The sequence below is a fragment of the Pelodiscus sinensis genome, chromosome 2 (genome assembly GCF_049634645.1).
Source record: "Pelodiscus sinensis isolate JC-2024 chromosome 2, ASM4963464v1, whole genome shotgun sequence".
In the NCBI taxonomy this organism is placed as follows: domain Eukaryota; kingdom Metazoa; phylum Chordata; order Testudines; family Trionychidae; genus Pelodiscus; species Pelodiscus sinensis.
The window spans coordinates 157,879,576-157,895,060 of NC_134712.1; the positions used below are offsets into that span (position 1 = coordinate 157,879,576).

Genomic DNA, 15,485 nt, shown 5'->3' on the forward strand with positions numbered 1-15,485 from the left:
TTAGTGATCTAACATCACATGTGTGTGTAAGGGAAGTAAGCGCGGTTCTAAAATGGCAGATGCACTTCATAATGAGACACAGTTAATGATTAGGCTTATGGTTCCAACAGATTTGGATTCAAAAGAAGCACTTAAAAAGAATACCCATTCTCAGGGACAAGCCCTAGATCAATGGGAGCACAGGGCAGTCAGGGTCTTACAGGCTTCAGCTTTAATGGATTGTAAAAGTGACCAGCTCTTGTTATATTATGAATTTGGCGCTGACGGAATGCAGAATCAGTCAAACAATAGGTAACTAATTAAAATAATTGAATGCTAGATGAAAGGCTTTTCAAGTGCTATCTCCTGGGTCCAGCACAATCTCCCTTTCTGTACTTAGAAATACGGCAAGTTCCCAGTGATCTAGTACAGCATATCATTTATGTGAATGTCTGTAGCACAAACATTTCACATTCTAAACTTCCATATCAGAGTCTGAATTCTAAACACCAAGGGAATTTGATAGATTCCTGTTTCTATGTCTTTCTGAATACTTGTTTGTATTCAAGTGATTTAGTAGAGACTCAAGTGAATAATTTCTCTTTTATCGCAAGGTGCCTAGCCATTCTGTACACTCAAAACAGAATGTATATTGTGCAGTATAAGCCATAATTGCTTCACCAAGCTGGCAGAATCCTGCTAGTATATTTTCCTCACTGTTAGTCTTGGATATCTTTGTAAAAGTAATGGTTTCTACCAGACAACCCCCACCTGTGGAGATCAGAATCATCAGGGTAGTGTACAGTGTACAGGGTAATGTACAGTGCTGGCTAGAGTACTAAGGTAATGCAATGGTAAGGATGGGAGATGGTATCTTAAAAGGTTATTATTTTTATTTACAGACTATTTAGAGGTACTTATATGACCTCCATTATGGTTTTATCTAAGCACATCACAAATCTTTAGTGTATTTGTCTTCACCACACCCTTATAAAGATAGGGCAGTGCTATTATCCTTATTTACTGATGAGGACATGAGGCATAGAAAGGCTAAGTGACTTGCCCAGGTCATACAAAATGTTTCTGACAAGAGACTTGGCTAGTGCCCTAACCAGTAGATCGTATTTCATCTCCAGTCCTGATCCCCTCGAATTCAGTATAATAGCTCCTTACTCCATGGGTAACCCCACTAACTGCAGTGGGATTACTCATGGAATAAAGTACTATTCAGCATGAACAAGAATATCAGACCCTACCCCCTTGAATTTAGCAGATACATATTAGAATATGTAACCCACGCAACACCTGCTGGGTGTGGTGTACTGTTCCATATAGTAGCACCAGGACCATTTGCAAATAGAATAATGAGCCTGCTCTATAGCCGTAACTAAGAGCAAGCTGGCTTTTAGCTCATGTGGTCACTCCAGAGGTCCCAGGTTCAGTTCCACTTGTTGGTGTTATATATGTACATGCCTAAAAGTAACCAACCACACAGCCTTATTGTTACCCTTGCTACTCCAACCCATCTATACATTTATTGTAAATTGGCTGATGCAGAGACCTTTCCATTAGCTTGTTCTATAAAATACAACATTTTGGAGCATTGAACTATTAGCAGTTGCTCAAACAACACTGCCTGGAAAATGGCATCTTCAGTTTCCATGTTCATTATCTCAATTTCTCCATCTCATTTGCTCAGTGTCCAAGAAAAAGGACTAACAATTAGCTCTGTGAGGCTTTTCAGGGTTTGCAAGTAACATTCCTTAATTGAATCTTAATTAACAATTCTATTGTTGATTCTATTGTTGATGCATGAGCATCAGTTAATTCTTCCACAGTTTAATGGCTCTGCAGATGGTGAAGGGTAAAAACTGCCAGAACTACATTTCAGCGACTAAAGAAGATATGACTTGGAAACCACTGAGAGAGAACTGTTAACAAGGTCCTACATTTATGCAGTCACTACTGTTGTTGCATTTTAAATGTCCTCCATTATCCCTATGAGGACTGAACCATTACATTAGGAGACACAATTGTAAGAATTAAGCAAGTTCAAGCTGTAACAGATATTTTAAAACTTGTCAGTTGCTTTAGATAACTAAATAAATTTGCAGTTGTACTATTCATTGCATTTCCAATCCAATATAACATTGTATTTCCAATGGCAATACTGCAGACAGGGAGGTAACTACTTATTTTACCTACTTTAAAATTGTGAAGATTTTCAGGACCACACTATTGTAGGTCTATAATATAAACTTCAGCAGGATCAAACAGATGTACTGTCTTCAAGTGCCACTCAAAAGATAAAAAACTCTCATGTCTGTGCTGCCTGTACCAATAACCGATAGCATTTCTGGTAATTGCTCTACCTCAAAGCGAGGACTTTTGAAAAGGCTGATCCAGAACTCCTTTTCCTACAGTGAGCTAATATTTCTAGAATTACTACTTAATTACTGCTTTAACTCTTCAACTATTTGTCTCTGTGGTTAGTATTGGTCACCCACAGTTCACCAACCTGGAGCTGATTCATCTTGGAGAAGTTTTCACTCTTCTTAAATACCTCAGACATCCTCAGCCATGCCTCAGAATAAATCTTCAGCTGCTCCACAAAACTAAATGTGTGATTAGCCTAAAAGGGAGAAATGAAGCCAAGTGAAATGAACAACACACACAGTAATTTCTGTGGAAACAGGAGCAACTGGGGTGGTTCAGATCTCCTGAAACTCTTCTGCATGTCAACTTTAATTGTCAGTTATAAGTGCATTGTGTTTCCTTTTATCTTCAAAGGAAACCAAAAATGATTCATTATTCAGAGACTAACAGATCAAAGGAAAAGGCTTTCTGCATATGCTTCCCACATGAAGAGTAATAATATAAAATTTATTTTTATATAGTGTCTTTCATGCAGGGTATCATAATGAGCCGGTCAAAAACCAGGAAGTTCAAATTAAAGCTTCTCTCTTGATCACAGCACTGCCTACATGGGAAGAAGTGGAATATCTGGATGAAACATACAGTTCCCGCAACTTTGAGGACAGTTTTGGTGCTTATTGAATCAGGGTCCAGTAGGAAAGACGACAGAATTAGGTAACTTCTCAATTGACCGTATTGAGGAGCACCCACACTCTTTCCTTCTGCCCTCACCCAAGGATAGACTTTGAACTACATGTCCATGTGTGGTTTCTCCAAATACAGGAGTTATGAATAACCTGACTTCCCAATCACCGTGACTCATCAATCACAGTGATTTTATTCACAGAAGGGTCAGTAGATCAGTTAACTTTTCTCATTTAGACAGATCTAGTAGTGACTGGACTGAACTTTGCACATGAACCAGTCAATAAAAAAATTCAGTGTGTTCCACTATCACTCAAGTCATCTGCAGCAAGGTTTGAATTATCTACCAACGTAACTAAGGTGCACCAAAGACTGACCTGATTAGATGGCCAAATTCATCACAATTTGAGAAAAAATGTTAGCATTGTAATTAAAAAAAAAAATCAGGAAACACTGTTGCAATCACATAGAATTAGTATAATATTAAATGTAATATTTTAATTAAACATTTAAGTTAAAATGAGACAGGTTAATATTACTGGATGAAGCAGTGCAACACAAACAAAATGAGAAAGTTAAACAATTCATTTTCACTTTTTCCTATCAAAATGTCATCTAAATGTACATGTTGCTGCAAAATGTTTTAATTTGGACTAAATTGCACTGTCCAACAGAAAACTGTTTCATGAAAAAAATTTAGACTCCCTCAAAGCTGTTATATATAAAAGCTCAAGAGATGATTTTTTTGTGATACAACTGAGGGAAGTGTATGTTTTAGGGAATAACAGACAAACAAATTATAACACCTGATACTGACAGAGAGCGCAAAGTTGATTTTGACGATGGTGTGATTGCAAATAGCAAAAACAGGTACAGGAAATTAATATGAGTTATAGAATCTGATCAAAGTCAATGTTATATCAACACACATACATCTATAAAATAATTTCTCCAAATTTGATTGTACGATGATAAAACACTAAGCTATTGTAACTAATGGTGGTTTTTAATTCACTCTGAAAATATAGATAAGTATTATTTGAAGTAATACATTCTATAGCCAGTTCTGTCCTATTGATCATTATCATCATGATAAAGCTACATTACATCAGGGAATTATAAGAAAAGATGTGTTTATCTGTGTATGACGGTGTAAAAGAAAACTCTTTTGAGTTGTAAGTTGATTCTTGAACAAACACCAAAAGGAAAAATAAAAGGATTAGTATTATTAGAGATAACAGTTCTGAAAGATACTTTAAACCTGATTAAAGTTTAGACTGCTATTTTTTCTAGTGAAATACAGCACCCCAACCTCTCTGATGGCTACAAAATATTCAGATTTATTCCAAGCCAAAAAAAGTATGCCTCTTCCCTGCCCCAACCTTACATATGTACAAGTGTTTTCTCATGTTTGATTTTGGCAATTCACTTTCCATTGATTCTATTAAAAAGAAATAAACAGATATTTGCATATAACATAAAAATTGGCAATGGATAACACAGCTAATTAACAGTACTTTCACTTGTATCTGCACAACATCAATCGAATGTTTATGGACAACTTCTAATTAGGGGACATCACTACCATCCCAAAGTATCTTAAGTATATTATTTTTGTCAAGCTAAGAAGTCTTATTACATAACAAGCAAATAAAGGTTAAACATAGTAAACAGGCTGGGAAATAAAAATTGAAAAACCATATTCCATTTGACATCACGTATGTGGGTCCAGACCTTGTGTCACATTCCAGTACCTTACATCACTAAACTATGCTTCCTCTAAGCTTTCTTTAAATGTCTGTCTTATTTTCCCCTTGCCTACCAAATTATAGATCTACTCCTCCATGATATTTATTTTGCTTATGTTAATATTGTAGCCATCTTAGCTGCTTTTAGGAACTAGATCTCTTCATTATGATCTAATGATGGTGTTAGGAAAGGGATGCACAGCATTCCTTAACAAAAAAGCTTCTGCACTGACTCGCAAACTAGATTGGGGGTAGATTTATTCTAATCCTTCCTGTCAAAAGTACAAAACTTAATGCAGCATTAAGTGAATTTTACAAAGTTACATGTCCAGACTTGGTCCAAAGTATCTATGGGAAATATATGCTTAAGCTGCTAAAAACTTGGGAAAGGGAGGTACTAGGGTAGGTATTGGCAGCCAATTATGTCTTTACAGAGGAAATGCTGGTGGCCGGTACGGGAATAAAATTCTCTGGCAGAGGCCACAAGAGCTTCATTACAAGGAGTGAAGTGTGAAGAGAGGGATGCCTATCACTGGGAAATATGTCACTTAATCAACCCTGAAAGTTCAGGTTCAATTCAGACTGAAATAAGGATTGAGGTTTGGGGGTGGTCTAAATTTTTAAATCTCAGTTCACCATTTTCTATGTACCCAATTTATAGACCTTTAAGAACTGCCTGGGTGACTATTATGCCTTTAAGACCCAGAAAATTGTGCGGGAAGAGTTCAGTGGAGAGTCTCCTTAGATGTAAGCAGGCATAGCTAAAGAACGAAGACAGCTGCATTATGTGTGGGGGTGATAGCACTGCTTACTATTAAGGGCACCTGATAACTCCACTATACATTATTTTGTAAAGGTTCATAGTTAATTTGGCCAAACTCTAACCACTTGACATTGAAAATTTCAGCCCAAGTGCCTATCTGGGGCTGAATTTTCTTTGAAAATGTCAGCCAAAATGGCTCAAAATGGGCTGCAAGATATTGAGACGTGACATGTGTGGATAGCAGCTTTGATAAAGGCTGGAGACTTGAATTCCACCAAAAGTTTTCTCTGGTATAGCCTACAGCTCACCCTTGAATAAACCTTCTAATTTTGCGAATAAGGGAATGTAAGAAACATTCAGTTGAGGGTGCTTGTCATCCTGTTAAAGCATTTTATTATATGGAAATATTATATTACAACAGGAGTTGAAACAAATGTGTTTTTTTCAAAAATCGAACTTCATGAGACTACCAATTACAGTTGTAGAATAAAAACCTATTTCTCTTGTTATGAAGTCTTGATATTTATAAAGAAAGGATTGGTGAGCAAAGTGGCAAGAATCCAAAAATCAGGATGAGTTTGTCAGACTTGTTTTCTTTTACTTCTGAATTGTTTTGAGGTATTGTTTCATGCATTCTGTTTTAATTAGAAAAATTGGAAAAAATCTGTCAAAGGCTATAAACTTCTTAAATGTAACAGTCTAAAGAACGATATATCACCTTAAATGGGAATGCAGTAATATGGAAAGAAATACACATTGCTTCTGATGAGCTAAATAAGAAACAGAGATGAACATCTGCTTTCTGATTGGCTCAGAGTGAAATACAAATGTTTATTGAACTTAACCAGCATCAATGAACATGCAGTCATTTATTTATTATATGTGCAAACTGAGTGGTCAATACTGATTTATACTTCTGAATTCTTTATCACAGGAAGAAAGCAAATTTAATGACTTTCTGTAAGAATGATTTTCAACAATCTTGAGATGAGATATTCCACTTTATGAAACAAAACATGAAAACTACCCTAAAATGCAAACATATTTCTTCTCTTGTGGCATATATCCAGGGGCACCATTTCAGATTTTGCGGGGGGGGGGGGGCAACCTGTGCAAGCTATGATGGGGGGAGGAGAGTGAAAGTATGGGGCTGTAGACTGAGGCAGAGGCTTCAGACTGAACATACTCAGTAAAAGCCAAGCACCAAATGGGGAGGGAGGAACCAACCCCATCGTCTCCCCTTCCCCCCCCACACACAATCTCTATCCAGGGGCTGCCAAGGAACTGGAAAAGTCTGCTGTTTTTTGGCAGACAATTTAGCAGTTAGCTGACAGGAGCACTGCATCTAATTGCTACATAAAAGACAGAAAATTAAATAACTATTAGACCCACTCAGCTCTAACACTAACATATTCTGACCTCCTATGGCAAGTCACTTAAAGGACACTGGTTACCCTTAACATTTTAATGTATATTCTTACTTTGTTAGTAACTCTGTAGAGCGAGAGAGACCGAGATTGACCCCATCAGGCTCCATCAGCTCTGGAAGGAGAGTGGGGTCTAGTGCGTTACAGCAAGGGGCAGATACATTTCAGCTCTAAATATGAGCATCCTGTTTTCCAACAGTGCCCAATGCCAGGTGCTTCAGAGGAATAAACAGAAGAGGCAATTATCATGATCCATCCCTTGTCACCCATTCCCAGCTCCTGGCAAACAGAAGCTAGGGACACCATCCCTGCCTATTCTGCCTGCCCATATGGTGCCCTTACATATATCTGGCTACCGTGGGTGAATAGCAGTTGAGTGGGTACAATCCTTCAGTATACTTCCACCACTACTTTAATGGCAATTTTCCCTAAGTTGCAGATATGTAGGATATCTGTGATTATTTAGAGGAATTTATATTTGGTTTGTCTTAATTTCCATAGGATATAATAATTAATAAAACTCTTCAACAGAAAGATTAAAGATGGATTTGATAAGAGGGACCTATCTGTTAGCGTCATTTGGTGAGTCTAGCATTTATTTTTACAGGACATCTTGAATGAGCTGATGGAACTGTCTGAGGTCCAACCATGTTAATAGATTTATTGGGCTGATAGAATCTCTGTGTAGTTTCAGAAGATGGGAAAAAAACAGTAAAATTGTCTCATTTTAAGATAATTTGGCAATCTCAGAGCTGTTACTGAGTAGACTCTACTTCACTTAGGAGCTAGAATAAAATTCAACATGAGCTGAGAGATTTATCTGTCTTATTATTGATCCTATTAAGATAATGTTCGTAATATACTAAACGGCAAAATAACATGGAAATCTCTATAATGCATTATTCTTGATGTCACTGTAACACAGAATGTAATTTTGCATGCAGAGTTTTAAACTTATTACCACTTAGAATTTGCATCTGTAAAATCAAAAGATCACCTTTTTAAAAAAAAAAAAAATCAGCCTAAAGTTTTAAAATGAATTATATTCAATTCAGCACATCAAGGGCGAAACAATCGGTCACCCAAACCAGTTTCTTCGTTTTGATTGTAAACTTCACAAAGGGGTACTTGAAGCTACTAAGTCATTCTAACATTTATCAATTCACTTAGGGTATGTATACACTGCCACCCTAGTTCGAATTAGCAGCTTTAATTCGAACTATCTAGTCCGTGCCGCGTGTAGCCACAAACAGGTAGTTCAAACTATGGGCATTTTAATATGGCGCCCGCCCGGGAACATATAAATGAAGCCCGGGATATTTAAATCCCAGGCTTCATTTGCAAGTTCGAATGCCTACATTAGCCACCTTAGTTCGAACTAGGGTGGCAGTATAGACATATCCTTAGACTTTAATATCTTACTTTTTAGAAAATTAGAAAGTTAAACACTGTACTGACCTTCATTTACCATGGAATACACTATTGTTAAGAAAGTATTTTATATTCTGTTATCAAACAGTGATGCTTTATGTTAACTTTTTAAATTAAGCTACATTTTCATTCCTGTAACAATTCCATATTCACAAGTATCATATTTGCAAGGTAAATACAAACATTTCCCCTGACGTACAAAGCCTTTTAAAAATAGATCATGATAGTTATTATTTATTTGCTTTGCAATAGTTCCTAGGACCTTTGGTTATAGACCCACTGTGTGATGCACTGTGCAAACACAGAAGAAGAAGAGTATCTGTGAAAAAGAGTACGGCTGTAAGATCTTTGGGACTAGGGCTATTAAACACAGGATATCTCCCAAGAAAAACCTTAGACACTTTAGAATTTTTCATCGTCTAAGCAGTCACCAATGTCATCAGCCACCAAGGAAATGCATAATAGCTGGAGGGAAAAAAAAACCCTGACCGTTTTTTTAGATTTCCCATTATTTCTTTCAGCCACACAGGTACAGATATTTGATTTTATTTTCTTTATATGCTCACCTTTTCTATCACCATGTTAAACATTGTGCTGTTGGGAGTGTACAGTATCTTCCCATGTAACAGGGGCTTCAGGAAGGTCCACACTAAAGCTCCATTAGGTGACTGTAAAATTTCCTGATAAAGCTGCAAGCAAAATGGAGCTGTGGTAAAGAAGAGAGAGAGAGAGAGAGAGAGACCATATTTATGAGATGGTGCAAGTCGATGATTAATTCAGCAACATAATGCCTATGCATGTTAACTTAGGCTTGGCCTCTCTACGGTGCTGAAACCCTTCAGTTCTCACTGAACATCACTACAGCTCTTTGGAGAGACGTAGCTCATTCCCCAAATGCCTGAATTTGTATGAAGCTGGGGATCCACAACCTTATCTTAAAGTGAGAACAATCATCACCCAAAGAGATTAGAACCTTAAGGCATGTCTATACTACAGCCCTAAGTCAACCTACATTAGGTTGATTTATAGCCACCACAGTAATTACTCACTAACCCTCTTCTGTTTGTGCTGCGTTCCCTACCAGAAATGCATGGAGCCATGAAATTGACAAGATAGTCAACAGCTGAGATAAGTAATACAGTGTTCACAGACCCAGTCATCCTAACTACACTGATATAAGCACTGCACCTCTGGTGAAGTTACCATGCTAGTGTAGCAGAGCACATTGGTGGAAGGAAAGCAGTAGTGTGTACACCATTAAGTCATTGTAAGCTGACTTATATGAACCCAATTGTACAGTGCAGACCAGGGCTTAGTGAAAACACTGCACCTATCATAAAAGCTGGGGTCATGTATTACAGTTCTAGAATCAAAGTGCATAGGCAAAAATATACACAAAATAAAACATTGAGGGAAGAGTCAGTGTTAAAAATTCTCATACCGATCAAAAGTTTCTTTAAAGTGTATGAGACTAACATCAACTATAGACCAATGAAGGATCTGTAATTATCTGATAATTCTTTCCCTACTCAAGAGTCATTTTCATCTGGAGCATATTGTGCTACACAAACACTGAGTAATGTCACTAGTAGAGCTGAGCAAATAATTGATTTTTCAGTTTGCAGAAAAATTCTAGAAGCCGTTCTAAGAAAAACTAAGTTTTTGGTTTTGTCCCCAAAGCAAACAAAAAAAAAATCACTTTGAAAAGTTAATTTGAAACTAAATGTCAAAATAAATCATTTCAGCATTTCCCAAGAAACGTAAGGTTTCCTCTTGAAAATATTTGCTGTATTTGACCTCAATTCACAAATAGGTTCAGTATCTGCCAAAAAAAAAAAGACTTTTTAACAAAAATTTTACTCGGCTCAGTTATATCATCGCTAGTTACAAAGGAATGAGAAATGAATTAGAATTTGAAATATCAAGTGGACTGCCCAAAAACCAAGGAGTGGATGTCAGAGCCAGGACTGTAACCAAAGGGACTTTCCAGAACCCAGTTCTTGGACCAGATCAGACCTCCACAACCGCTAAGAAAGTTGTCCTCTACATGAAATATCTGTAACTGGAAAATATTAACAAGGGCTCTGAGGTGACCAGGCCAGAGCAATAGCATGATTGCCATTTGAAGCACTGGAGCAAATCTTTAGGACTTTTTATGAAATTGTTGTCCAGCTGTTGGCCTATAAGGCTATAAGGCAAGTTCAGTAACGGGCATGGAGGACTGGAAGCCAGGGTGGCTGAGATTTATAAGGTGGGGTGGAGGAGTGGGCAGGAGGGGTAAGGACCCATACACAATCACCTGTGCAGCCTCTCTGAAACTCTAATACTAGTAGGGGAAGCACAACCAGGGACCGTCTGACTGGTACTCTCTTCCTATGTTAGTGGTAATGCTCATGAAGAGCCCTGACTCCACACTCAGTGCACCTGGTTAGACAGCTCAGCCCAAGCAAGATGTTGCTATCTGTTAGACCATAGAGCCAGAAGCAGATATTTCTCCCCTTATCACTACCACTCCTCCTCCAAAAGAGCAGCAATGGACTCACACCTCTGAGTCACACTTTCTTTCCTGTAAGATCACTGAAATTAATTTGGATGAGTCACATGGTGGTGGAGGGATGTGTGATAGGTCTAGAAAACAGTCCCTCACACACATAATATGGAATAATAGCATGGCACAGGCTATTTGGAATATTAACTCTAATGGGAACCAAAAATTCATCTACAAGCAAAGACAGAAGATATTCTTCTCTACTTATATTCAGAGGCTGATGGATGTTACCATAAAATACCATAAAATCAAGTTCACAAAATAAAAGTACATAGCCATAGATTTGTAACCTTGTATCTAATAAATGTATTTAATTTTGAACATTCAATAAACTTCCAATATATATCACCCATTTGAGACAGGGGTGTCCTATTTATTGTTGTTTTATGCAAGAATACAAAATAACTTGGACTGCTTGTCACTTTTCTCCGTAATCATTTCTGTGTAATAAAAACTTTCATCAATCATTCCTTGTGTTCGGGACTGCAATGTCATTTCATATTTCAACATTTCCATTTAAGAGGAGAAGGTTTAGAATGCACTGCAAACTCTGAATGCAAGTACGTATATATGCAACTTGTAACTGATGCTTCTCTTACTTGAGTTTTTGGGAATGCTGTATTTTGCCATATCACCATCCAAGAGCTCAGTGGTCCTCGGCATGTCAATGAACATGTTGGTGTTGCTGAAGAAAGAGGATTCTTCTTTACAGACTGACGAGATTAAAGACTGAAGGGATCCAACAATAGAACTTCTGGATTTGCCACCCTGTAAGAACTAGAACAACAACTACTAAGGAATGGAATCCCAATTACAACACAATTAAAACTGTCCACTTAAAACTTTCACAGATGCAGGAACAGGTCAGATGTTCTTCCCCATTACTGCATCCAAGGAGAACAACAAAATGACAGTGTTCAGATTGTTTACAAGAATAGATGCATGTTGTGCTCTCTTCTGTTCTCATGATCACCTTTGTCAGCGATAGATAGCGCTACTTCAATGGCCATCTTACTCTGTGAAAGACGGTAGTATAATGTACTACTATAACCTTTTGAAATTGTTGTAATTTCATGGTTTGACTGGGCAGGAAAAGAACGTAAATATCAGGACCACCAGATTGCCGACCTCTGAATTATCTGGTCATTTTTCAGACATGCTGCTACTCTGAACAAAACAAAAGTAGGATTCAATGTATTGCTCTTCTGGCACATTTTATATACAGATGATAATAAAAAAGTAAGAGATTTTTTTACATGAAGAAAATGTCTGTCATGAAAATTGGCCTGTTACAAAGAAAACAGTTGTACTTTGTTCAAAATATTAAAGTACAGTTGTTCTTTGAAAAAAAATGTAAAATGGTATATTCTTATTAGATCTATTTCTGGTGGTATATGTATATTTTGAACAAATTGGACCTTTTTATGAACGAAAGGAAGGAAGGAAGGAAATATTTTTATTGTCATCAGTCCTGAAGAACTGATGCTGCTCTGGGAGTCTGATCTGCCTGCTTTTATAGCTTATATACCTTCAACTCTATTGTGAGCTAAGTTCCAATAACACCTGTGCAATAGCAGGTATGATATTACGTGCTCACAGTTGTGCAATCCCACTGAGGATTATATGGTTGCACAATTGTAACTGAGGATGGGTTACAATAGTTGGGTTGCAAAGATGTAAATAAAACAAGCATTTGGCCGGTCTGAAATTTATCTCAGTTGAAGATATCCATGCCAGAAAGAATGGTAAGGAGATTTTCAGCACCCAGGCAGAGTTGGAAAAAAACATTGAATCTAGTAAACTGAACATGTGTAATATGGAAATCACTCAGACATTATACATGTGAAACATATCATTTTTTTCAAAGTCATTTTCAAAGCAGAACTTCACTTTAAGAATGTAATAGTGCATGCTCAGCTTGGAGGCTGTACCTTTGGCAATAGTTTAAATGAAATGTGATCATCAACAAAGTGAAGTAGTATAATGAGTACTAGTTAAGAAGCCAGTATTCACTAGCACGTCAATGCCTAGATCTCCAAAGAATTTGCTGGTATGAACACTCAGTGAAAGAGAATTTTATGTACTATAGAATATATAAATGCAAACAACTAGGAATTCATATAATGATTTTTTGCAATGAAATCTTGTTTCTAAGAATTAGGCAAATCAGAGAACAAAAACATACTAACCATTTAATCACCTGAGCAGCCAATCAAAATACTTAGCATTTAAATCCTGAACACTTGCAATGAACTGTTTGTGAATGATACAAAGACCAAGAATTGGTGATAGAAGATTCAGTGAATAATTTTAATCTTCAAACATACTGGCACAATTCATGATCAGTTCACCAACAAAAAATGATTTTTTTCAAATAAATTATTCATTACAAAATATTTCCACAGTGCAATTAAGAACAGAAAGCAGTTCAGTATTACAATCACTAAGGTAAAAAATCCTGCATGAAAGAGACACAGGAGAAATAGAAAGTGTCTTAGGATATGCCCAAGGGTTATATCCACCATTAACTGGAGTTACAAATGTGGTCAATGTGGATAAACTGAGAAGTGAACAAAATAATCAAGGGTAAAAGGGTATATGTTAGAAAATAGCAAAAATGTAGCCAAACCTATAAAGACTGAGAATGAATGGAAGATTAAGATAAATAACTCTTTTTTGCTGGTACATAAAGGAACAAAAGGTCAGTAATGTACACAGAAGGGCATTTGAGAAACCACATGGGTAATTTATTAACTAAAGAGACAGACAATGAATTGCTAAAACAATTAAATGATTTTTTTTTTTTTTTTGCTTGAGTGTTTAGAGAGGAGACTTGATGGCAAAAACAGACATAAATTTACCAGGAGGGAAGGTTTAAAAAGACAAACAAACAAAAACAAAAAAAAATCCCTACAAAATATGAAGATTATGCCAGAACAAGTAATCAGTAAATTGGAAGATATGAAAAAACACAAAACTTTAGGGTGTGATTGGCCACAGTCCAGGATGATGTAAGTAGCAGTAAACAAGAGAGCAAAACTGTGAGGAGCTGGCCCCCTCTGCTGTTGGATTCTTCTTTCTGCCAAGTTTTGTAAATAAGATTTTCCAAAGATTAACTCTATCAAACCATCAACTCTGGGAGACGTTAGGAAGGCTCAATCAATAATATTTTATTCCCACTGGGGAAGGCCCTGAACCTTCTGTAAATCAGATCATTGATTTCAAAAACGTCAAGACCATATCCTCAACTGATGTAAATCTGAATATCTCCATTTACTTTAATAGAGCTACAATTACACACACTACCTGAGAAGCTAGCCCAAAGAATGGAAGATCAACAGATTGGAAACACGGACAAATGCCTTTTTAGAAGAACCAAGCCTATAAAATAGCCAGGGAAGCTTTGAATTCAAGAAAAGGGTTAAAGACAAACAGGCAATCCTGTTGGAGTAACATTTTGAGGTTTTAACTTAACCACATAAATTAGAGCCTTATGGGGAAATCTTATACCACTACTGAAATAACTGGAGCTCTGCTGATTTACATCAGCAACGGGTATTGTCCTCTAGGTGGGATTTAAGGCAACATTGACTATATTACTCAATAGCAACAAGCAGGTGTGCATTACCTACCAGTGAGGCATTTGAAAGGTTTGCAATTTTAAGGCCAGATTCTGTCATCTTTATTCTTAGTAACACCTTTCTTCAGAAAGTAGTGCCACTGAAATTGATAAAATAAGCTGTTGGAATAAGGTATTACTCAGTGGGGAAAAGAGTAGCAGAATCTGGCCCTTTGGAGAGTCCTTTATTATGACCTATTGTTTATTTTAGAATAGCTCCAATATCATGCTAACTAGTGCATACACACATGGTCAGAGCCCTTTCCACAAAAACCTTACATTTCAAATAGAGTGAGGAAGTATTACCCTCACTTACAGCTAGGGAGTTGAAGCAGAGGGATCCAAGTGGCATAGTCAAGATAATATATATATATATATGGCAGTTCTAGGAACTGAAATCAGCTACCCTAAATTCAATGTTTTAACCACAAGACCCTCCCTTCCTACCAAGCAGACAATTACCAGTCACTGAGGAAATTAAAGGACACAACACTATGGCTCTATCAATTGCCCATGCAGTGCTTTTGGAGAAACGAGCTGTGATTTACAATAGGTGAACAATTTTCATTCTAACAAAGTAGCAGATGGAGAAACTATGCAAGGCATCGATCAAAGGAATGGCTTTATAACTACAAAAATAAATGTTAATAATGAATGGCCCATTATCTCCATTACACAAAGAATAGATGTCATTATTAACAAACAGATAGTTGCCATATCACTTAAGGCTGTGATTTCATACAGTAACAAAAAAAAGAGCTAGCAGTATATAGATGGTACATCACCAGAAGAATCTGTGGCTATAACAGAAATGGGTACTGGCGATGAGACACTACGAAATGTAATGAGGCCTGAGCACAACAGGTTCAATTAACCCATTATGCAATACCACCCAATGGTCTATGGGGTA

General features: G+C 36.9%; 1 protein-coding gene across 1 annotated transcript in view; it reads right to left on the minus strand.

Annotated features, from left to right (window-relative positions):
* The window catches only part of ABCA13 (ATP binding cassette subfamily A member 13), a 281,165-nt gene that overhangs the window by 173,195 nt on the left and 92,485 nt on the right, over positions 1-15,485 (minus strand). Inside the window, exons 26-28 of the mRNA XM_006136374.4 lie at positions 11,556-11,733; positions 8,975-9,114; positions 2,498-2,611 (exon numbers count right to left, since the gene is read on the minus strand). Of these exons, the coding sequence (XP_006136436.3) occupies positions 2,498-2,611; positions 8,975-9,114; positions 11,556-11,733 (432 nt within the window). The remainder of the gene's footprint in view (positions 1-2,497; positions 2,612-8,974; positions 9,115-11,555; positions 11,734-15,485) is intronic.